The sequence below is a fragment of the Lepidochelys kempii genome, chromosome 21 (genome assembly GCF_965140265.1).
Source record: "Lepidochelys kempii isolate rLepKem1 chromosome 21, rLepKem1.hap2, whole genome shotgun sequence".
NCBI classification, from domain to species: domain Eukaryota; kingdom Metazoa; phylum Chordata; order Testudines; family Cheloniidae; genus Lepidochelys; species Lepidochelys kempii.
In genome coordinates, this window is record NC_133276.1 from 11,068,085 (window position 1) to 11,090,346 (window position 22,262).

Below are 22,262 nucleotides of genomic sequence, written 5' to 3' on the forward strand. Positions count from 1 at the left end.
GGGGTGTTGGGACAGGTGCGGGAGGGAGGGAGTTTGGGGAGTAGGGAGAGCATGGGGGTTGGGACAGGTGAGGGAGGGCATGGGGGTTGGAGCAGGGGTGTTGGGACAGGTGCGGGAGGGAGTGAGTTTGGGGAGTAGGGAGAGCATGGGGGTTGGAGTAGGGGGGTGTTGGGACAGGTGCGGGAGGGAGGGAGTTTGGGGAGTAGGGAGAGCATGGGGGTTGGAGCAGGGGTGTTGGGACAGGTGGGGGAGGGAGGGAGTTTGGGGACTAGGGAGAGCATGGGGGTTGGAGTAGGGGTGTTGGGACAGGTGGGGGAGGGAGGGAGTTTGGGGACTAGGGAGAGCATGGGGGTTGGAGTAGGGGTGTTGGGACAAGTGCGGGAGGGAGGGAGTTTGGGGAGTAGGGAGAGCATGGGGGTTGGTGTATGGGTGTTGGGACAGGTGGGGGAGGGAGGGAGTTTGGGGACTAGGGAGAGCATGGGGGTTGGAGTAGGGGTGTTGGGACAGGTGCGGGAGGGAGGGAGTTTGGGGAGTAGGGAGAGCATGGGGGTTGGTGTATGGGTGTTGGGACAGGTGCGGGAGGGAGGGAGTTTGGGGAGTAGGGAGAGCATGGGGGTTGGAGTAGGGGTGTTTGGACAGTTGGGGGAGGGAGGGAGTTTGGGGAGTAGGGAGAGCATGGGGGTTGGAGTAGGGGGGTGTTGGGACAGGTGGGGGAGGGAGGGAGTTTGGGGAGTAGGGAGAGCATGGGGGTTGGAGTAGGGGGGTGTTGGGACAGGTGGGGGAGGGAGGGAGTTTGGGGAGTAGGGAGAGCATGGGGGTTGGAGTAGGGGTGTTGGGACAGGTGCGGGAGGGAGGGAGTTTGGGGAGTAGGGAGAGCATGGGGGTTGGAGTAGGGGGGCTTGGGACAGGTGGGGAAAGGGAGGGAGTTTGGGGATAGGGAGAGCATGGGGGTTGGGACAGGTGGGGGAGGGGAGGAATTTTGGGGGTAGGGAGGGCATGCGGTGGAGTAGGGAGTATTGGAGTTAGAGAGAAGATGGGGAGCATTGAGGTGAGTGACTCAAGCACCTTCTGTTTCTAGGCACAATGGAGTGCAGGATTATTGCAGGGTTTTGTAATCCTTCATACAAATTTACAAATAAAACATTTCTCATTAAGGCAATATAACACGTTTCCTGCTGACTTTGTTTCTTTGATGAACGAAGCCAGGCGGGATGGCAAAATCCCAGTCAGTAATTTTCTGCATTGTTTCTTTCTAATTGGCCATCCCACTAAACTGCTGTGATCATTAGAATAGTGGTTACGCCAGGAGATGAGCAAATCAGAACTCCTGAGTTGTTTCTAGCTCTGCTTCTGGTCAGTATGTGACTTTTGATGTCACTGAACTTCTTTGTGCCTCAGTTTCCCCCTCTGTAAAATGTGTAATACTTACATTCTTCACAGGGCTGTGATAAGGATTAATTCATGTTTGTGAAGGGCTTTGAGATCCTTGATTGAAAGGTGCTAAATGTGTGACATTTTATTATTTTTTGGACTACAGCGGCTTAGATATTACATCATTCTCCTATGGTACCCCCCCTCCCCCCCACACACTCTGTCTCTCTCTCTCTCCCTTTTCTGTATAGCCCTCATTTCAGAGACCACCCCTCTCTTCTGTATGTCAGAAAGAGAACTTGGGGGATGTAAACGATGACATCCTGTCTGAAACTTTTATTCTGGTATCTGCGCTAGAGGGATGGGGCGTGTTGAGCATACAGATCCCGGAATGAGGCCTTTCACACTCAAAGAGTTCTGCAGCCACTGCTCCTTGCCCCAAAGCTGCATTACAATGCAATCCCACCACTCAGTGTTGATTATCAGGCCCAGAAGTGGCACTCCACTGTCTGCAACTGCTCCATGAACGCTGCCAAGCGCCTTTAATTGTTTTTTGACTGTGTCCCTCAGCAATCTGTCCTCAAAGAAATCCTCATGTTCCTGGTTGTTGTGGTCGTTCCTGAGGGTCTGCAAATACAGAAGAATCATGCATCCTGTATTTGCAACTTTCAGGAGAATAGTGCAGAGCTTTATGGGCTCCATACTTCTGTCAGAGATGGCAAAGACCAAAATGTTCCACACATGTTTGTGGCATATTTTAAAAAAGATGTGAAAATTATGGACTATGGATGGTATTATGGGATGGAGAAAATTGCATTCTGGGCTTCTGACCCCTGGATTCCAGAGGTAATCGGGTGGGGCTGATTGGAGTCATTGCAGCTTGGTAACCCCTCCTGGCCAGCCTGAAGTTCATACAACCCATCACACCATCTTTCCCTAATATATTTTTAAACTGTTGTCTTTATGGATTAATATTCACTAATAATCATAACACAATTTAGAGACTCCCCTTTTGCAAAGCAGGAAAGAGTTAACACTCTCAAGAAAGAAGACTTGATTTTTACTTGATAAACAGATACCTGACATTTCTCAGCATAATGACACTCACATGGGAAAAGCTTCTGACTGAACCAGACGTTCAACTCGGTAGCGTGCTGCTATTATCATGAAATACAAATGACATCTCCCATTCATTGCTATTGTGAAAAAGATAGGACCAGAATGATTTAAGACGAATATTAGCCTCATTAGTTCAGTGGATCTTTTAAACTACCTTAATGTATTTAAAAAGACTTAGAATTAACTTTTCCTTAGTGGTTTGTATTTGTTAAATGTAAGAATTCTTGTACAAGTCACATACAAAGGAGCATGAATAATGCAGAGGTAGGATTACAGCGTGAGTTACTGAAAGAGAGGGATTGTATTGAATCTAAACATAGTTATGCTGGTATAGTGCCATAGTGTAGACATACCGTTAGAATTGTCTAAAGCCATGTCTCCACTACAGACTTTGGTTGATGCAATTTATGTCGGCATACACCCAACAAAGTTTGTGTGTGTGTGTGAAGAGTGGTTGGGGTTTGGAATTAATTGAAGATTATGATCTGTTAGAGCCTTCCTATGAAAGGGTATGCCTAACACAAACTGCAAATTAGATTGGTCATCAGGAACCTGTTGATGTAGTTTGCCTCAGGTGAGGTTCATCTGAAAGGAACGGGGCTGAAAAGTGAGCCTAGCAGGCCTAAAGATTATTTGGGTTTCTGTTGGACTTTGACTATGGTATCTCAGAAGGGGTTGAACTTTTCTGCGGAAAAGGACCTGGGGTGACAGTGGACGAGAAGCTGGATATGAGTCAGCGGTGTGCCCTTGTTGCCAAGAAGGCCAATGGCATTTTGGGATGTATAAGTAGGGGCATAGCGAGCAGATCGAGGGACGTGATCGTCCCCCTCTATTCGACATTGGTGAGGCCTCATCTGGAGTACTTTGTCCAGTTTTGGGCCCCACACTACAAGAAGGATGTGGATAAATTGGAAAGAGTCCAGCGAAGGGCAACAAAAATGATTAGGGGTCTGGAACACATGACTTATGAGGAGAGGCTGAGGGAACTGGGATTGTTTAGTCTGCAGAAGAGAAGAATGAGGGGGGATTTGATAGCTGCTTTCAACTACCTGAGAGGTGGTTCCAGAGAGGATGGTTCTAGACTATTCTCAGTGGTAGAAGATGACAGGACAAGGAGTAATGGTCTCAAGTTGCAGTGAGGGAGGTTTAGGTTGGATATTAGGAAAAACTTTTTCACTAGGAGGGTGGTGAAACACTGGAATGCGTTGCCTAGGGAGGTGGTGGAATCTCCTTCCTTAGAAGTTTTTAAGGTCAGGCTTGACAAAGCCCTGGCTGGGATGATTTAATTGGGGATTGGTCCTGCTTTTGAGCAGGGGGTTGGACTAGATGACCTCCTGAGATCTCTTCCAACCCTGATATTCTATGATTCTATGATTCTCTTGATGATTGTGCCAGAGGGTTAAACCACAGGGCCTATTGCAGTCCTATTTTTTGCCATGAGATCTGCTATGGATAGCATCTGATGAAGTGAGCTGTAGCTCACGAAAGCTTATGCTCTAATAAATTTGTTAGTCTCTAAGGTGCCACAAGTACTCCTTTTCTTCTTGCTATGGATAGTGTTTTAGTTAAAGCATAAGAGTGGGAGGCAAGAGAACTAGGTTTGTTCTTCATCTCTGTATGACCTTGGGCAAGTCATTTAGTTTCTGACTCAGTTTCCCCAAGTGTAAAATAGGAGTAAGAATACCTACCTTACAGGGAGATTGTGAGAATTTATTCATTTGTGGAAATTGCATTGAGAGCACCAGATGGAAGGTGATCAAGCAAAAATATGATAAGTTGAGCAGTAGAAAAACGCCATGCTAGCGGCTGGGGAAGTCCAAAAGTAGGTAGACAAAACTGAAATGTTTTAATGGTGTTTACATACAGCCGTGAGCTAGATATGCCGAGATCACACAAAACAAGGTAATTAGAACATCTGCCTGCCTTGAGGATTCTCCACTGAAGCTGAAATATCATGTTTCAAAAACATGAGGCAGCATGTTCCTTTAAAAAAGAAACGTGATTTTTAGTGCTCCTGGAAGGTGCTGGCTTGACTGCCCTGCAGGTTTCTGTTTATATGCAGAGCAGCTACAGTCTGAGCAGCATCAATTCTATTTTTTTCCCATGTTGCCTTGCTGCTGTGCTTCTAATCTGAGTTGAAGGGATTGGTGCCTAGTGGGCTTAGTCTCTGGTCTCTGCTGATAAGACTGCTAACAAGGCACCAACCCTGGTGGTGGGTTTTTGCCCTCCCAAATCATATCACATGCAAGACACTAATTTGATTCTTGGGTCATACTTGAGACATGATGCTTCTTGTGGGCTAGGAGGCAGAGGTGTTAATGTACCACTGGAGGCTGTGCCTTACATTTGTCTTAGAAAATAGAGTCTCATCTCCTTCAACTTCATTCCTTATGGGACATGGAACCAGAACATTATTCTTCCCTTTTTATTAATGTATGCAAATATCATCATGGCCTCTTTGTAAAAGCTTTCAGTCATGAAGCAGGAGGTCTGGGGATCAGGCATTCCCTGGGACAGGAAAGTGGTGCATTGGAAGAATTGGGGTTTTGGCTGCTATCCTTGGTTAGAATGGCAGATGCTTAGTAACTGCTACATTTCCTTTGTTCGACCCTGAATTTCACAGGCACTTATGCACTTATTATCACACCTACAAAGGCCCTCAGGATTTTGGAGGCTTCATCTGAAAGTCTCCTCCGTGGTAAACTGCTCCTTTTCCCTGCCGTAGAAGGAGGGCTAAGTAGACCTGTGTATTTCGCACAGCAGGTTGCTCTTTGTGAGATGGTAAAACAGGACCACATGAGGCCGCAGAGCGATGGCAGTGGTATATCTGCACGGTGAAGTCTTATGAGCTCTGCTGGCTTGGTCTCTAAGGCACATGGCTCCCGCTTAACCTTGGGGAAGATAGTCAGTGTGTGGTGCTGCATTATTATGGGCACTGTTGTGGGACCTCAGTATTAACTATTTTTTCCCCTTCCTGGAGGGTGGAATTATTCCTGCTTCTCCTGGAGGGGGGGCCCTGGGGTTATACCATGTCACTTCTCCTCCCCTCACCCCCTGGCATTATCCCTTTCATCTCACCTCTGGGTTGGGATTTATACCCTGCGCCTCCTCTTGAACCTGGGGTTATTCCCTGCTTCTCCCTACAGGGGGAGCATCTCTCAGCCCCCCCACAGGGGTGGGGTTATGTATTATCCCCGCCCCTTTGGGGGCGTGTTACATTGACCCTGCCTCACGCCGAGGGGCATTATTCATCGCCTTATTGTGTGGGCGGAGCCTCTCCTGGCACCGCCCCTCTGCGGGGGTGGAGCCCCTCCAGGTCCCGCCCCCTGCGGGGCGGGAGCCCTTCTCGGTGCCCCTTGTGGGGGCGGAGCTTCCCGCTGCGGGGGGTGGGACCGGCGTGGCCCCGCCCCGGAAGGACGCGCCGGGGCGGGCGCTGGCGGCGCTCGGTGGGGGGGTAGGTGGCGGCGGCGGTTCGCGGGTGCCGGCAGCCGGGGAGTGCGGGGCCCCGGCCGGCGGGGCCGGGCCATGGGGAAGGAGCAGGAGCTGCTGGAGGCCGCCCGCACCGGCAACCTGCCCGCCGTGGAGAAGCTGCTCTCGGGCAAGCGCCTCAGCTCGGGCTTCGGCTCGGGGGGCGGCGGCGGCGGCGCCGGGGGCGGCGGCGGGGGGCACCCGCTCTCCAGCCTGCTCAGGTGGGTCCCGCTCCGGGGGGGGCAGCGCCCGCCTCAGCCCCCTCCCCGGGTTGGGGGCGGGTCCCACGGTGCTGGCGGGGGGGCAGGCGGTTGGGCCACTCCGGGCGGTTGACCGCCTGGTGGGGGGAGGGGTGCTGGAGCCGAGCCGGGGGTCGCCGTGGCCAGGGTACCCGTGGGGCGAGGGCCTGGGGCCGGGCGTACCTGTGGGCGGGACGGAGCCCCGCGCTTGGGGCGGGGGCGGTTGGTTCGCGGGGGTGCTTGGGGCAGAGTGGGGGCCATTGCAGGTGGGTTGGGACGTCGGGGGCTGGGGATGCTTGGGGGGGAACTCCCTCCCTCCTTGCCTCTGTCTCCGGTTGCCCCCTGGCTCCCCAGCCGGGCTGGGCATGGCTTCTCGCCGCTGTAACGTCCCTGGCTTTCAGACATGTGGCTGCTTAAACACTTGTGTTACATTAGCTCCCAGTCAGGACTGGGGGGGGGCCGTTATGCTGGGCGCAGCACAAACACGCTGGCTCTGAATGGTCTGCGATGTGTAATTTACCTTGCTTTGCGGCTTTCAGCTCTTTGTGTAGCTGCTTTTCCTCTCCTTCCTTTCTTGTAAGCAACTCACAAATGGCCATGGCATTTCTCAAGGTGCAGCTCTTCGCAGTTTTCCTTCCATGCGGTTCCAGTCCCGCTGTTGGAAAATGCTGCGGATCCTGTTCCCGGCTATCCTTTCCCTCTGGCTGTTTGAGCTGCAGGAGGGTGGTCTGAGAGTTCAGGGCTACGTTTGCTTGAATACTTGCTGTAGCTCCCGAAAGCTTATGCTCAAATAAATTGGTTAGTCTCTAAGTTTGCTTGGGTGTCACTTGGTGGCATCCTTCTGAGAGAGGGAGGATCTTTCTGAGATATCTGTGGCTAAACTTGATCTGTCTTCCCCTCTACGGTGGAGAACAGACACGCAGGGAAGGAACCTCAAGAGGTCATCAAGTCTAGTTTCCTGGGCTGAGGCAGGACCAAATAAACTTAAACCACCCCGGCAAGTGTTTGTCCAACCTGTTCTTAGAAACCTCCAATGATGGGGGTTCTGGAATCTCCCTTGGGAAACTATTCCAGAGTTTCACTATCCTTATAGTTTTTCTTAATACTGACCATAAATCTCTTTTGCTGCAGATTAAGCCCAATCCTCCTTGTCCTACCTTCAGTGGACAAAGAGAACAACTCATGCCCATTCTTTTTATAACCGCCTTTATCGAATTCTGAAGACTATTATCAGGTTCTCCCCTTGATCTTCTTTTCTCAAGACTAAACATGCCCATTTTTTTAGACCTTTCCTCATATGTCAGATTGTCTAAGCCTTTTATCATTTTTGTTGCTCTCCTCTGGATACTCTCTAATTTGGTCACGTTTTTCCTAAATTGTGATGCCTAAAATTGGAGGCAGTACTCCAGCTGGGGCCTCACAGATGCTGAGAAGAGTGGGACAATTAGCTCCTATCTTACTTACAACATTCCTGTTAATATATCCCAGGATGATATTAGCCTTTTCCACAGCTGCATCACATTGACTTATATTCAGTGTGTGATCCACTGTAACCCCCAGGTCGGTTTCAGCAGTACTACCGCTTAGCCAGTCATTCCCCATTTTGTAGGTTTGCATTTGCTTTTTCCTTTCTAAGTGAAGTGCTTTGTGCTTGTCTTTATAGAATTTCATCTTGTTGATTTCAGAACAATTCTCTAATTTATCAAGGTCATTTTTAATTCTAATCCTCTCCTCTAAAGTACTTGTAACCCTTCCCACTATTATGTCATCTGTAGATTTTATAAGCATACTCTTCACTCTGTTATCCAAGTTATTAATGAAAATGTTGAATAGTTCCAGACCAAGGTCTGACATCTGTGGGACCTGGCATTGGTCACTGTCGGAAGACCGGATACTGGGCTAGATGGACCTTTGATTTGACCCAATATGGCCATTCTTATGACTCCACTAGATACGTCCTCCCAGTTGGACAGCGAATGGCTGATAACTACTCTTTGAGTATGGACTTTCAACCAGTTGTACACTCACCTTATAGTAACTTCAACTAGCTTACATTTCCCTAGTTTACTTATGAGAGTGTCATGTGGGACTGTAAAAAGCCTTGCTAAAATCAAGGTATTTCACGTGAACTGCTCTCTTCTCCCCCACCCCCACCCCCAAAACAAAAAACCAAAAACAAAAACCAGCAACCTAGGCCTTCAACCCCTGTCCAAGAATAAAGTTGGTTTGGTTTGCCATGATTTGTTCTTGACAAATCCATGCTGACTATTCCTTGTAACCCTATTATCTTCAAAGTGCTTACAAATTGCTTGTTTAATAACTTGTTCCAATATCTTTACAAGTATTGAAGCTAGGATGACATATCTACAATTCCCTGGGTTCTTTTTGTTCCTCTTTTTAAAGGTAGGTACTGTTTGCCATTCTCCAGTCCTCTGGGACCTCATCCGTCCTCCATGAGTTCTCAAAGATAATTGCTTACGGTTCCGAGATTGCTTCAGCCAGTTCCTTTAAGTACTTTAGGATGAATTTCATCAGGCCCTGCTGACTTGAATACCTCTAACTTATCTAAATATTCTTTAATCTGTTCTTTCTGTGTTTTGCCTTACGGATAATTGTTGGGGTAACACCGTGTTAAGGTACCCATTGAGATGAATAGCAGGGAGCCAGTGAGATGAGTTGATGAAAAGCAAAGGAAGTTTATTTGCCTGCTGTAAATATTTCTTATTCTTCGCCACAAAGTGTAAACATTGTATGTTTGCTTGGGTCAAACTTTAATATACAAAACATAGAGGGAAAAGAATTGACAGATGCTGCCTCTGTTCTGGGTCAGAAAGAATTCAAACACTTTGGACCTGTCTACATTAGGAGACAGATGTGTTTGAAAATATGTGCACAGGGTCACCTCAGTTAAATGCATACCACAGAAGTATCCTCAATCCCTTGTTCTAGCAGTTTGACCACTTCTTTTCAACATGTGGTGGTTATGATGACCCTGTCTGTGTTGGTAGGATGATGGCTTGCGTTATACAGGGCAGGGCGGCAGTGTTGGACATCTGATCTGCTAGCTTGCTTGTTGCTTTGTGTGTGCAGCCTCAGATGCTCAGACTGTGCATGTAGGAGCATAAGTGGTGAACACTATTATAGACTCCCATATCCTCTTCACAACTTTCCCAAGTACCCCAGAAGGCCGGCTTCTAGACAGGCTTTTGAATGCGTTTGTGACAAAGCCCCAATCCTGCGAACACTTAAACATGCGAGTAGTCCCATTGAATTTAGTGGAAGAACTCGTGTGCATAAATGCTACTTGCCTGCAGGAATGACTTGTGATAGAGCTTGTAGGCACACTTCCATGTTGGAAGTCTGCTGGGTACATGGTCCCAAACCATAGTGTGGATGAGGCTTTTCTATCAGTATGCACAGTGCACCTGGGAGTATTTCAGCGACTCAGGTACTGCTTTTTGTCCTGTATGCTGGAAGCTGAATTTAAATTGAAATGTGAGATTGGGGATTGACAGGAGTTTAGAAATTTCCTTGGTCACTTCTAGTATCCTGTTTTATCTCCTTGAATTTTTACTTTGGATCAGATGGATCCAAGCAGGAAACTTGTGTGCTAATTTTATGGTTACACAATGTCCTTATGAAGAGCAGTTACTGAATTTACCTGCAATAGGAGGCATGAGAATTGTTCAGGGTGGAGTTGGGATAAGTTGGGCAAATATCCAAAATTGATTTGATTCTGCAAAATTAACTTAGTTTGTGACTTGAGGGGGTGCCTCGGTTTTGTGTGACGCTTCCTTTTAATATCCTGGCACTGACATGACTACAGCAAAACTGTATAAACATCCTTTAGGTTTTCAAAAAATGTATGGTGATCGAGGAGCTCTCTGATCTGTGGAGTTTTTAGTCATCTTCATAGCAGTAGGTGCACTCTACCATTCATCGCTGCTGCATGAAGGGGACAAGAATGGGATCCCTAGCATTACAGGTGGGATTGATTTTTCCAAATAGCAAGACTGAGTGTCCAAGTGGCCTCAGGGCATTGGAGGGATTGGGTGCAGTCTTCCCTGTGTGTGTGTCTGTGTTATCCTCTTTCTGTTGTGGTCTGTTTTCATTCTAGCCTGTGAAATTAACTTGTGTCCCTGCCGCCAAGACCTGAACGACTGCTGACTTGTTCATTCCTCTCAACGTTTATAATCCTTCAGGAGCATCCCTATGAAGTGCAGACTGTGACTTCTCTCTCTCCTTCCTGGGGGCAGGGAGGTTGTTTAATAAGTGCTCTACACCAGCTATGTCCTCAATTACATTTCACTCTACTGTGGCTTGTGCTGCTCCCATTAAAACTACAAGGGTGTGAAAAGTAGCAACACAAAATAAAATGTAAATGTCTGCCTTGCCCTTGGTATAAAACTGAAGGGGGCAGATGAAAAGGCCACAGGAGGGGAAGGTGGCAGATGAGTGGGGGTGGCAGGAGTTAGCATGGGCAGTGAAAGAGATTGTATTAATTCTAGGGAAGGCTATGGGGTAAATCACAAAGTAACAGGTGTCTGACAATCAGTTCAAGAGTAACTGAATAATTTCTTTTTTACGTTTACAGTTGAAGGAGCTGTTTAATATTTTCTCATGGTGCCTTGAGTTTGTTGTACTGAGATATATTTTCTGAATTAAAACAAATATGAGCTGGAGGTATGCCCAGAGGGGAATTTCACTTTAAAGATAACAGAAAAGCATGCCCAGGGAAATGACTCAGTGGGGGAGAGGTCTGCATACCACCAGTTGGGGGCTGATAATCGTCTTTATCATAAGTGCAAAGAGCAGGGAGTGGTTAAAGAACAATAGACACTTCTCAAAAAAAGAAAAGGAGTACTTGTGGCACCTTAGAGAAACAAATTTATTTGAGCATAAGCTTTCGTGAGCTACAGTTCACTTCATCGGATGCATTCAGTGACACTTCTAGTGCTGAATATTTTATGGCTCCTTAGTTCGTGTGAGTTTAGAACAGGGATTTAAAGTCATGTTTGAGTGGTGATGTACCTTACTGAGGAGAACTCAGGCTAGAAAGAGGGTCAACTGAGAGCCACATTAGCAATGCTGAAGGAGTTGGTGGGGCGGACTAGCCCGTGTTATTGAAGGAGCCAAATGTGACTTCCTATTAGTGGATCACTGTGGCAAAATCAGGTATTGGGTAAAACTTTCCAAGTCCTAAGTCACTCATGTGCTTCTGAAAATTGTACCCATCGTGCTGGTTTGGAGACAGCCTCTGTAAGATACTGGGGTGTGCAGCATTTGGACCTTCCTCTCTAGTAAAAATATGGGTTGCTGGGGAGCCAAGTTAGGAGTGTGCAGGCTGCATATTGGGGGCTCTTACCATTCAGATCTCAGAGCATTACAAGTGATAGGGGAACATCTGATGCAGGGTGGGGCTCTGAGTTGTGGTTGGACGAGGATAAGTTCCCCCTCCCTGTTTTTGCCAAAGCACTCTTGAGGCAGGGAAGGATTGAAACAAGCTTTCTTTTTATGGGTAGCAGCACATCATTTTGAGATGGGTAGCAGCCATCTCTTCCCTGTGTCTTCAAGTCAGCTGGGTTATCCTCAATCCTCTTTTGGAAGTTTTCTCGGTACAGCGTTGTAAGTGTTTTTTCATGCCCACAGATTTCCCCATGGTTTCTCTCTCTAACTGAATTCAGGTCTTGTCTCTTCAGGTCTGCACATAACTTAGCAGTTTCTGCTTTCCCCACCATCTTACTTTTTGGACTACTCTTTAGTGTGTTGTTTGAGGGAATGTCTGCCTTTTCTGGGCATTGTGCCCAGTTTAACTCTTTTAAATAGGATTGTCCAGCATTCAGATACTGCATCTAGCAGTGGGCTTTCTGTTTGTAAAGAAGCAATCTGGGAATCTTCCTTCACACAAGATTCCTGGGGGAATTCCAGAAACCTAATTTTGAGTCCTGCAATGCCTTCTGAATAGTAGAAACAAGAAGTAATAGGAGACTTCAAAGAACCGGGCACAAACTTGGGCACTCTAAGGAATAAATGGAGAAATACGCGTGTGGACATGGTGCAGGAGGCTGGGTTCCCTGCCTAGTGCTTAGGTGAGACCTCTAGAGAGGTGGAAGTTAGGAGGGGCTGCTGAATTAATAACACCACCCAGCTCTTTCATAGCTTTGCTTCAGTAGTTCTCAAAGTGCTTTACATTGTATGGGGACATGACTTGCTCAAGGTCCCCCAGCAGGCATTGGAGGAGCCAAGAATGGAACCCAGGTCTCCTGAGTGCTGGGACAGGCTCTACTTCCATAGTGTCCACTATTTGTTAGATATTGATCTAGTACCTCTCATCCCAGGGTGCTTTATGTAACACAGAAGACGTTCTTTATTTGCCTGCTGAGATGCAGGCACATTTGGGTTGGTGGCCAAATGACTTGCGTTATGCTGTGGTATAGTGGTGTGAAAAGGGAATCTCTGGCTAGGACATTAGGCTAGGCAAGCCTGTATAAAAAGTGCCAAGAGGCTGCTAATGCCTTGAGAGCAAGTGTTGGTCTTCAATCTCATCCTGAAGGCATCTATGCAGTAAATCATACGGAACTCCATTTTTTCCGTACCTCATAAGGCTGATGGGCTGAGCTAGACCTTGCTGGAATTCAGTTTTGAGTTTGCAGAGACTCTGAGTATTTCATACATGGTGTTTAGACCTTTGAGCCATACCCTCCCAGAAAACTCCATTTTAAAATGAGATGAATAGGTTGGTAATCACACAATTCCCACTTAACAAAATGTTGCAGGTATGCAGGAAGAGAGATCTGGTAGGTTGTGATATGACACGTGGAGAAGGAAACGCACAGGTACTGTTAAAGATAAATCCTCTTCTTCAGATGCATATGTTCCACTAGCTAATACTAAAATACTAGGCAAGGAAATAAGCCCCAGTGCAAAATGTATGTGAATGAACTAAGTAGTAACCAAGGAAGAAGGATATAAGAGAGGGTATGGAGCAGAGGTAGAAGGCTGTACTGAATGGACTAAGGAATGAAAGTGTGGTTAATGGAGGTGGAAAGGAGGATTGTGCTACTAGTTTTCCAAGCTATTACATAAGGCGCATGTCAGCAAAACCATACCTATGTTACTGTCTCCTCGCTGGTGCAGAACTCCACAATGTGACTTGCTGAGACTTCCGGTGGCACATCGCATGGTTCTTTGAGCTACAGTAAGCTGAGCCACTCGCTTTCCCCAGGGAATTATAGAAGAATGAATCTGTCCTTTGAGGCACAAAAGGAGTTGGGGGGTGGGGGGACTGTGGGAAGGTGTTGGAGGGCAATCGGCACTCAAGTATTTTAGCCTGCATCCTCATTGAAAACACACAGGTTATTGGTTTGAGTGAAAGTGAAACCCTGACTCTAACCCACATCCCCATCTGGGCCGGACCAGGATGAAAGCACTGCTTAACTTGGGTGAGGTTTTGGTGTGTAGACAGGGATGGGGAGTTCTGAGCAACACCCAAGTAAAAAGCCTGGGTTAACTCTGCACTAACGGCACACTGAAATCACAAGGAGAGCCGTCAGAAACGTACAAGAGACATAACTTAAATTTTCAGTGTTCTTTACCTCTGTGCTAGCAATGGAAGGTGGCAGGCACAAGCCAGTTCCCAATATGGAGGGGAGGAGAGAGGGGAAAAGCAGGATCACACCAAACCAGGTGATGTGGTGATTGCCTGTGCAGTTGTCAGTTTTAGTGACTTTCTGTCCCTAAGCTCTGAAGTGGCAAGAAATAACCAGCAGCTTTTCCGTTTTAAAATGTGATTTGTCTGTGAACGGTGCGAACTAGACAGACGTGCAGGCTGAACTCTCTGTTTAAAGGTAGAGCGTAGACTGGCAGTTCAATTCTGTTCAAAAAGAACTAGGAGACAGGAAAGGGAGTTCAGTCTGCATGTCCAATGCAACCTTTGTCTGTAGCTGAGACTGTTAACAAGGGGCCCAACTGTAGACAAGGTTTGGTCATGTTTCGTGTAGGTTTAGAGCCAGGTCCCGTTTCCAGATCCTGATCGTGCAACATGAAGCCAGTGGGATTCCTCATGGGCTCAGAAGTCGGCTAAGCATGGATCAAATTGTAGGATTGCTGCTCTGCATACACTGAGATCTCTGCTCCTTGACTCTGAGGTGGCTGCTGCTTCCCTCTCCAAAACATACCTCAAGTCCGTCTTGTAACATGCACATAAACATTTCCTGCTGACCAGTTAGTGTCCAGAGATCATCTAATCTTAAACCAGCATAATTTACTACTTACATAAGTAAAAGGAAGTCCAAAGAATACAAATGCCTTATGAATCAAACAAGTCAGTGAAGTCAGTGGCTGGCTTGAGCAGGATATTTCTGTTTACAACTTTCTTTTCATCTTCACTGGAAAATTCTGAAGCAGGAAGCAGTGAAATGATCTTGTGGTCTAAAATATCTTGAGTTGTATTCAAAAAGTTTTAGCGAGGTTTGTAATAGTGATGGGGTGTCCCTCGGGGGAGGGATAGCTCAGTGGTTTGAGCATTGGCCTCCTAAACCCAGAGTTGTGAGCTCAATCCTTGAGGGGGCCATTTAGAGATCTGAGACAAAAATTGGGGATTGGTCCTGCTTTGAGCAGGGGGTTGGACTAGATGACCTCCTGAGGTCCCTTCCAACTCTGATATTCTGTGATTCTCAACCAGAACCTTCAGCATAAGCCTTTCATTTTGGTCTGCTGATATAAAGTGGCTGTGAATGTTGTTTGGCAGAGGGGGAAACTGAGGCTGTTTTGAGCTGCGGACTGTAAACTGATATAAAGGAGAAACTTCTGTTGTAAATTAAGAGCTTTTTTGCATACCTGTGTTGAGGGAAGGGACTCACTTCACATAAGCTGTAGCAAGTGTGTTTAATTTTAAGTAGTATTACTAGCAAGTTTCCTTTGGTTTAGGAAATAACATACAAGACCATATAATGATTAAACACTCAAAACCACTTCAGACAGTCCACATGCAATTACAGTCAGAGAAGTGTCTGGTATTTTTATTAGTTCTCATTCAGTTTACCAGGCAAAACATGACTAACTCCTAGTGCTTCAGTAGTTGCCGGTGATCTGAAAATCTAGTTGAGACCTTTTTGCCCATTACACTGTCCCTAGAAATAAAGATCACATGTTAATCACACTTGGTTGATAATTCTGCTGATAACATGAGTCAGACTAGACTCTGCTGAATTGGCTCTGTGTGGCTTGTGAGTGTTAGCACTTTTTGTCACTAAATGAGTAGGATTCAAAGGACCATGGAGGGCAAGGGGCCTGTTCTGCATAAATATTTCTGCCAAGGTTGTTGCCTATTACAGCTACAAATGATACCTAAAAGGAACTGGAAGAGATTAATGTGCTTGTCCTTATTCTTTTCAGTTCCTTTTTAGCTTATGATGGCACTGTTTCTCCTGAATAGTCAGTCCTTCTCAATAAGGCACATAGAGAAGAATGTCTGAAATAAGAAAAAGTGGTTATGAAAGTGACAGTTGTGGGCGAGAATCAAGAGCATGTGTAGGATCTTAATTAGGTTTTAATTCACTTCTTTGAAGCTGACTAGCTCTCGAGATGGTGAGATCCCTTTAAGATAGGTCAAGGGAATTGGTAAACCTGTTAGGGCAATTTATTAGAGATGTAATATCCTCAGATTTCCTGGAAAAAAACATGAGATGCTTATATAATCAACACAATATTACTTCTTACGACAACAAAACAATGTAGGTCCTCTGGCTTGTTAAAAGGCAAGGAAGTTTGGACCTGTCATTGTAAATTGTACCATGTTTGAAAAGCATTTGCATTGTTTCAATGTGGCTCTCCTCTCCAACTGGCTTTGGACTATTGGCCAGTGTGAATGGGGCTGGACATGTTTTAAAATGTTCAGAGACCTCTAACTGAGCGAGGCGCTACAGATTTCAGGCCATTTTCTGCAAAGTTTGTAATCTGATCTGTGTCCTACTGATTAGGCAGTGGGGTTAAAACCTGTTGGTTGGGGCAGGATCTGGATAAGATTCTGCTCCACCTGTAGTTAAGATTGCCCTCCTATTCCTAGGTGCAGTGGTATCCAGTATGGATTGCTAAACTTTGTGGTGCAGTGTAAGTGCTGCAATATCTCCCCTGAGACTAGGCTGCTGCTCTCTTCTAGACTCCAAGGTCCAAGTTTTCAGAGCTGTGTGGGTGGGGGGAGGGAACAATCAACAAAACTACTCCTTTTCTCCTCCTCCAAAGAAAGGAAGCTGCTCTGAGCACAGAGTTAGCTCATAAAATAGCTTTATAATAGAAACATGACGGGGCATTCCCTGAACCTTTCTTGCTTGGCTCTGATAGTTTAACAATAGCCACTCACCCAGTTGAACTGTGGAGTATTCCACGCCCTGTCTAGCAAACAGTTGTTAAGTAGGACAGGCTTCTCTTAATAATAATAATAATAATAATACTCTTAGCAGTTCTGAATGCTAGTATTGCTACTGGTATTAGGTGTGCATTGATATGCAGACTCCCAGCTGACACTATTCCCCTGTGAATTGTTTACTTGAAAGAACTTTTTTTACAGTTCAGGAAGGCTGGAAGGGAGTGTTTGTATCTGGGTGATTTCTTAATTCAGCTTTGCAGCATTCTGTTTGCTCACTGATCCCTGTAGTTTTATGTTAAGCATGAACTTGTGGTTGCAGCTGGGACTTGAGGTCTGGGTTCAGTTTCTGGCTCTGTCACAGACTCGCTGTGTGACTATAGAGAAGTCACTTAATCAGTGCTTCAGTCAGTGCATCTAATCTGTAAACAGGATAGTTCTTTAACGTGGGGATAATTCTTCCTTTGTGTCTTTTCTGCTTAGATTGTCAACCCTCTGTGGAGGAGAATGTTATTTGTACAGCACCAAACACACATTTTGAGCTCATGTGAGGATCATGTGACTACTAGTGTCTTCTCCCTGTTTTATAAAACCTTGTTGGGAGAGGAAATCAACATGTCACCCTGTTTCTAGGTGATACGCACTCATATCCGTAGTCCAAGGTTTTCTGTAATGCAAAGGGCAGGACCCCTGGTATCTTCAGGCTTACTCAAAGACCGTTTCCTAGCACAGGGTAATGGCAAGTGCTCTGATGCTACACTGAAGTAGTGAGAGTGATGTTGAAGCAACTTACGGATCAAGTTCAGCTGCTCTGCTTTCAAAGGGCAATACCTGTGGCACAGGATATTGACTGGTGCTTGTACTGTTCCTCATTACCTCTGAATACAAGTGCCGTCAATCTTTATGTAGGCAGAAATTCAAAACATCTTTGACTTATTAATCCAGTGTTGGCTCCACAGTTTACAGAAAAGTACTAGTTGGAAAATATCCTTTGTGATATTGCCTTCTTGTCAATCTCCTGCCACTCTTCCGATGCCAAGAAAAATCTCCCTGAAGTTTCAAATGTCAAAGGACTTGTGGTGCTCTGGAACAGAGTTCTAAAATGTTACAAGTCTGAGGTGGAACAAGCCAGAATACAGTAGCTTAACATAAGTGCTTTGCACTCTGATAAAGCTTCTCGTCAGAGAATTTCAAAGGGCTTTACACGTACAGTATTTCCAAAACTTGTCCAGTTTGCCCGTAGCCTTTCAAGAAGGAACTTTACCCCGGAGTAAGATGTGACATGAGAAATTTCAGGTGGGTCTGTTCAGTTGTGGTAGAGGGATAAAAATTGGGCTTGCAATAGGAGGCTTAATTCTTCATTATAGAGAGAGATGCATCTCTATACCTATATGACTTGCATTACAGCTGGGGAAAGTGAGGCTGATGTCTGCCAAAGGTCAGTTAAGGCAGGAGGTAGGAATAGAAGTCCTCTGCTCTGTCCACTAAATCTCATTCCTTCCCAAGAGCTTCCTGTTGCTAAAGCTCTTGCTAGTAATACAACTTGTATAAGACTCCCTGGTCTCATGCCACTGGCCACAATGAAACTTTTTATAATGAGCAGATCACTTGGGTCCCAAGTGTCTTTCAGACACTGATCGAGACTGGGTTTTGTTACTCAAGCCACAGGCTGCAAGAAGATCTTAAATAAATGGAGGCCATTGGCTAGGGATAACTGAGAAGACTGTTTCTGTGACCGTGGAGATGGGAGTAGTTTGCCTTTTAGTCCTGACAGTTTGGTTAAAATGCAAGACACATGCTGAAATTTGTATAATTTGTTAGGATTGGGTGCAGTGGTGCTGAAATAACTGACCACTCTCTGCAAGTGCTTGCATTGACTTCTGGGTTTGTCCTTGCTCGTTACAAAAGGGGAACATTCCATCTGAACATATGCAAGATTCCCTGATGGCTTTTTTTTCATTTGTATGCCATGACTTATTTTGCCACTGAGTTGTGTGTAGGAATTTCAGGACTGAAGCCACAGCTATGCATGTAAACAAACATTAGATGCTTGAGCAATTAGATACTGACATTTCAGTAGACTTCGGTTTCTCACTGCTTTCATCTCTGGGCCTGCAATCCTGAAAATGAACATATGATACTGCAGTTTCAAGGACAGCATGAGCATCTGGCTAAGAGTGCTCTATGTTCTACTTGGAAGTAGGAGCTTCATAGAATTCATTGTTAGGCCTTAGAAAATATATCTTTGGCAAGCTGCCTTTGGTAAATGTGGGCTGCAGGAAGGATTTGGTTATGACAGCCCAAGATAGGGTGTGTGAGCCTTGTTCTTGAGGCATGTTCCCTGCTGATTGATCCAACTCTGAAGGGAATGTACCCAGTCTTTTCTGGAGGAAATAAAACGGCAGTGTGGCTTGTTGTGTAGTCATGAGGAAGAGTTAAGATAGAACATGCTGTTCAGTAATACATGAGGGTTCCTTTAGACCAGTGGTCCCCAAAATTTCAGTGGGAATAGCATATTTCTATTCCCAAAGACTGTGATGGGCGCCAGACATGTTGCCGCTGAACTGCCGCCGAGAAACAGCAACGCATCTTGGCAGCATTTCGGCGGGCGATTGTCTGGTGGCAGTGCTCAGCAGCGGCATTTTGGCGGCGCAGTGTCCTGCGGGCCACACAACTGCCCCAGCGGGCGCCATTGCACCCGTGGGCACTGTGTTGGGGATTAGACCTTCTCTTCCCACCCTCTAGGGAAGACATTGAATTCCCAGCTGGGATGGTGACACAGCAGATCCTTGTGGTAGAAAAGTGGCTTTATGCTGGAGAGACAGCCAGAAATTTAAATCTTCCTGAACTTCTCAAACTTGATAAGCCACTTTGTACTCTGCGAAGCTTGAGATGTAGAATGACCTTCGCTTTTACTGTTGATTAGTGAAGTGAACCTCTTGAGGTTCCTCCCTAGGAGACAAGTGGTTTTCAAACCTGCCAAAGAGAGAGGCAACTGTTTATGTCCTTGCCTGATTGTTGCAGGCACAGAAAGGAGAAATAACTTCTGCTGGTGCAAAAGTCCCACTGGGTAACACATGTGTGTTCAAAAATAGGGCCTTTTACTCTGTGTAGAGTAAGGTATGTTGGAATACATTGCTGCTGTTTTCAGATGACCGTGCTGAGATTCTGACTGCTTGTGGTCATTTGGGCCTTTCAGATGTTAACCCTTGTATCTCAGCCAAGTTTCTAACAACTTCCTATGCGGTTTAATTGGAGACAGTCTTTCACTTCTTGTGTCTAACTCATGTAGAGCTGCTATCTGTTAGCAAACAGCTCTCCTGCTTCATTTCAGTAGTGGATGAATCAAGTTCTATTCAAATGCGCTTTGTGGTGGCTCTGGATAACCGGTGCACTAAATGTCATTTTCCTCCATGGAGCAATTTCTTCATCCCTATGTTTATAGGTTGGGTAAGCTGAAGTGCAGAGGGTTTAAGTGACTTACCCGAGGTAATACCGCCAACCAGCGACCGAGCCAGGACTAGAAATCAGGAGTTTTGTTGCCCAGTCTCATGTTTTGTCCGCTGGACTGCGCTGCTTCCTCTTTAAATCTGAGAAATGGCTTTTCCAGAACAAAAAGGTATCATTTGCAGTCATGTGGGGTGCAGGTAGGTTGTCTGCTTGATGTTCCTTTCAAGTCTTCTGCAAAACATAGTTGGCTCTTTGCAAGCTCGTGCATTATGGGGAAATGGGATCTTAAAAACATCTCTGTAGGTATTCATGCCTTTGTCTGTAAAGTGCTACCTATGTCTTTTGCACTGTCTAAACAGTGTATATCCATTCATTTATCAGATGCAATCTGAACTGCTCAGCGGTGTGACTTAGGCCCTGTGCAGCTAAAGATGAAGTGATAGGACCTATGCTTCCATGTAGAGGGCTACATTTTGAACAGACGAATATGTGAAACGAAACATTCTACTTCCTGTGTCAGTTGCTTTCAATGCCTTGAAAGTTATTCTGAAGGACTTTGTTCTGTGCTGTCAAGGGTCATTGTTGGGGTGAGAGGGATAGAAAGAAAAGTTGGTGGGATACCAAAGAAGCTGGGTGAATGACATGGTGTGAAACAGAAGCTGCTGCATGTAGATCACACTTGCTTTCATTTGGGACAAAATGAATCAACTAAACGGCCCCTGGAAATCTCCATGCATGAATACGGAGGAGGAGGAGGAAAGTTAGTTAAATGAAGGTTTAGCAAGGGATAAAGTAACATCTGAAGGTAAGAGTATGGAAGCAAGGAGAAAGAAAGTACATACACTGATTGGAGTAGTAGTCAGGTGTTTCAGTTAGTGAAAAGACTATACCTAATTTATCTGGAAAACTGGGTGAGGTCTGAGGAAAACAACAGAAATGCTTGTACATGAATCCCAGCCAAAGAGAAAAAATTTGTAGGGAAAGGCTTCAGACCTAGATGGATGAATAACTACCTCAGAAAGATTAGGAGTAAGGAGAGAGCTCTTAGGGAATGGAAAAATGGGTTGATAGCAAAAAAAAAAGCAACATCTTGGAAATTAGAAAATTTAGGAATAAAGTGGGAATTGGTAGAAGTCAAGCTGAAAGAATAAATAAGAGGGCTTTTAGTTTACAAATTAAAGTGAGAATAAGGAAGGATGAGGTTGGGCTGCTATGCAGTATGAGTGTAGAGGAAAGTAAGGATAATGTAGATATGGCCCAAAACCTAAATGAATACTTACCCTTGGTTTTCAGTAAGGATGATAATATAGAACATGGGCATGAGGGCAGGACAGCTGATGGAAATTAGTGTATCAAAACAGAAATGACCATATCTGAGGCAGAAGGAAAACTCAAAGTGTAATGTACTCAAAGTGGATCATTTCCAACTCCGAATACTGAAAGATGTGGCACATGAGATTGCTATTCCAGTAGCAAGGATTTTTTTAAATATATTTATCTGTTCGGGAGCAATACTGTATGATTTCAGAATAGGTAAGCGTTGTACCAGTGTTTAAGAAAGGGAGGAAAAAGTGGTCTGGCAATTACAGAGCTGTTAGTCTAACCTCAGTAGTATGCAAGACTTTGGAACAAATTGTGAAGGATAAACTAATTAAATGCATGGAGGTAAACAGAAAAGGGGATGTAATGCTAGACTAATCTTACTTCCTTCTGTGAGAAAATAGCTGTTTTTTAGCAAAGGGAAGTGCAGTGTATGTCTATTATGCACAGACTTCAGTAAAGCATTTCACATGGTACCACATGGAAATGTATTAGTTAAATTAGAGAAGATGCGGATTAGTACAAGAATTCTAAGGTAGATAAGGAACTGACTGAATGGAGAAAAGCAACAGGTTGTGCTGAAAGGCGAACTTTCGAACTGAAGGGAGGTTACTAGTGGAGTCCTCAAGGATCAGTTTTGGGACAAGACTTATTGAATATTTTTTGAATTACTTTTGCACAAAAAGTAGAAGTGTGATAATTTGTGGGTGATACAAAATTGGGAGGAATTGTTAACAGAGGAGGAGGATTGGAATATCCTACAGGAAGATTTGGATCACCTTGAAAACTGGAGTAATGGAAATGTCATATAATTCAATAATATGAAGTGCAAGCTTGTGCACTTATGGTCTAATAACTACTACTGCTGCAAGCTGGGAGCTTACCAGTTAGAAGCAACAGAGAAGCTGAGACCTGGGTGTGTGGGTTGATCA

General features: G+C 45.4%; 1 protein-coding gene across 6 annotated transcripts in view; it reads left to right on the forward strand.

Annotated features, from left to right (window-relative positions):
- The first annotated feature begins 5,944 nt into the window (after positions 1–5,944).
- ANKS1A (ankyrin repeat and sterile alpha motif domain containing 1A) overlaps positions 5,945–22,262 on the forward strand; it is a 155,267-nt gene continuing 138,949 nt past the window's right edge. For all 6 annotated transcript variants that reach the window (XR_012155829.1, XM_073320116.1, XM_073320117.1 and 3 more), the window contains exon 1: positions 5,945–6,179. Coding sequence is in view for 5 of the 6 variants with exons in the window: in XM_073320116.1 (XP_073176217.1) it covers positions 6,016–6,179 (164 nt within the window). In the remaining variant the exon portion in view is untranslated. The remainder of the gene's footprint in view (positions 6,180–22,262) is intronic.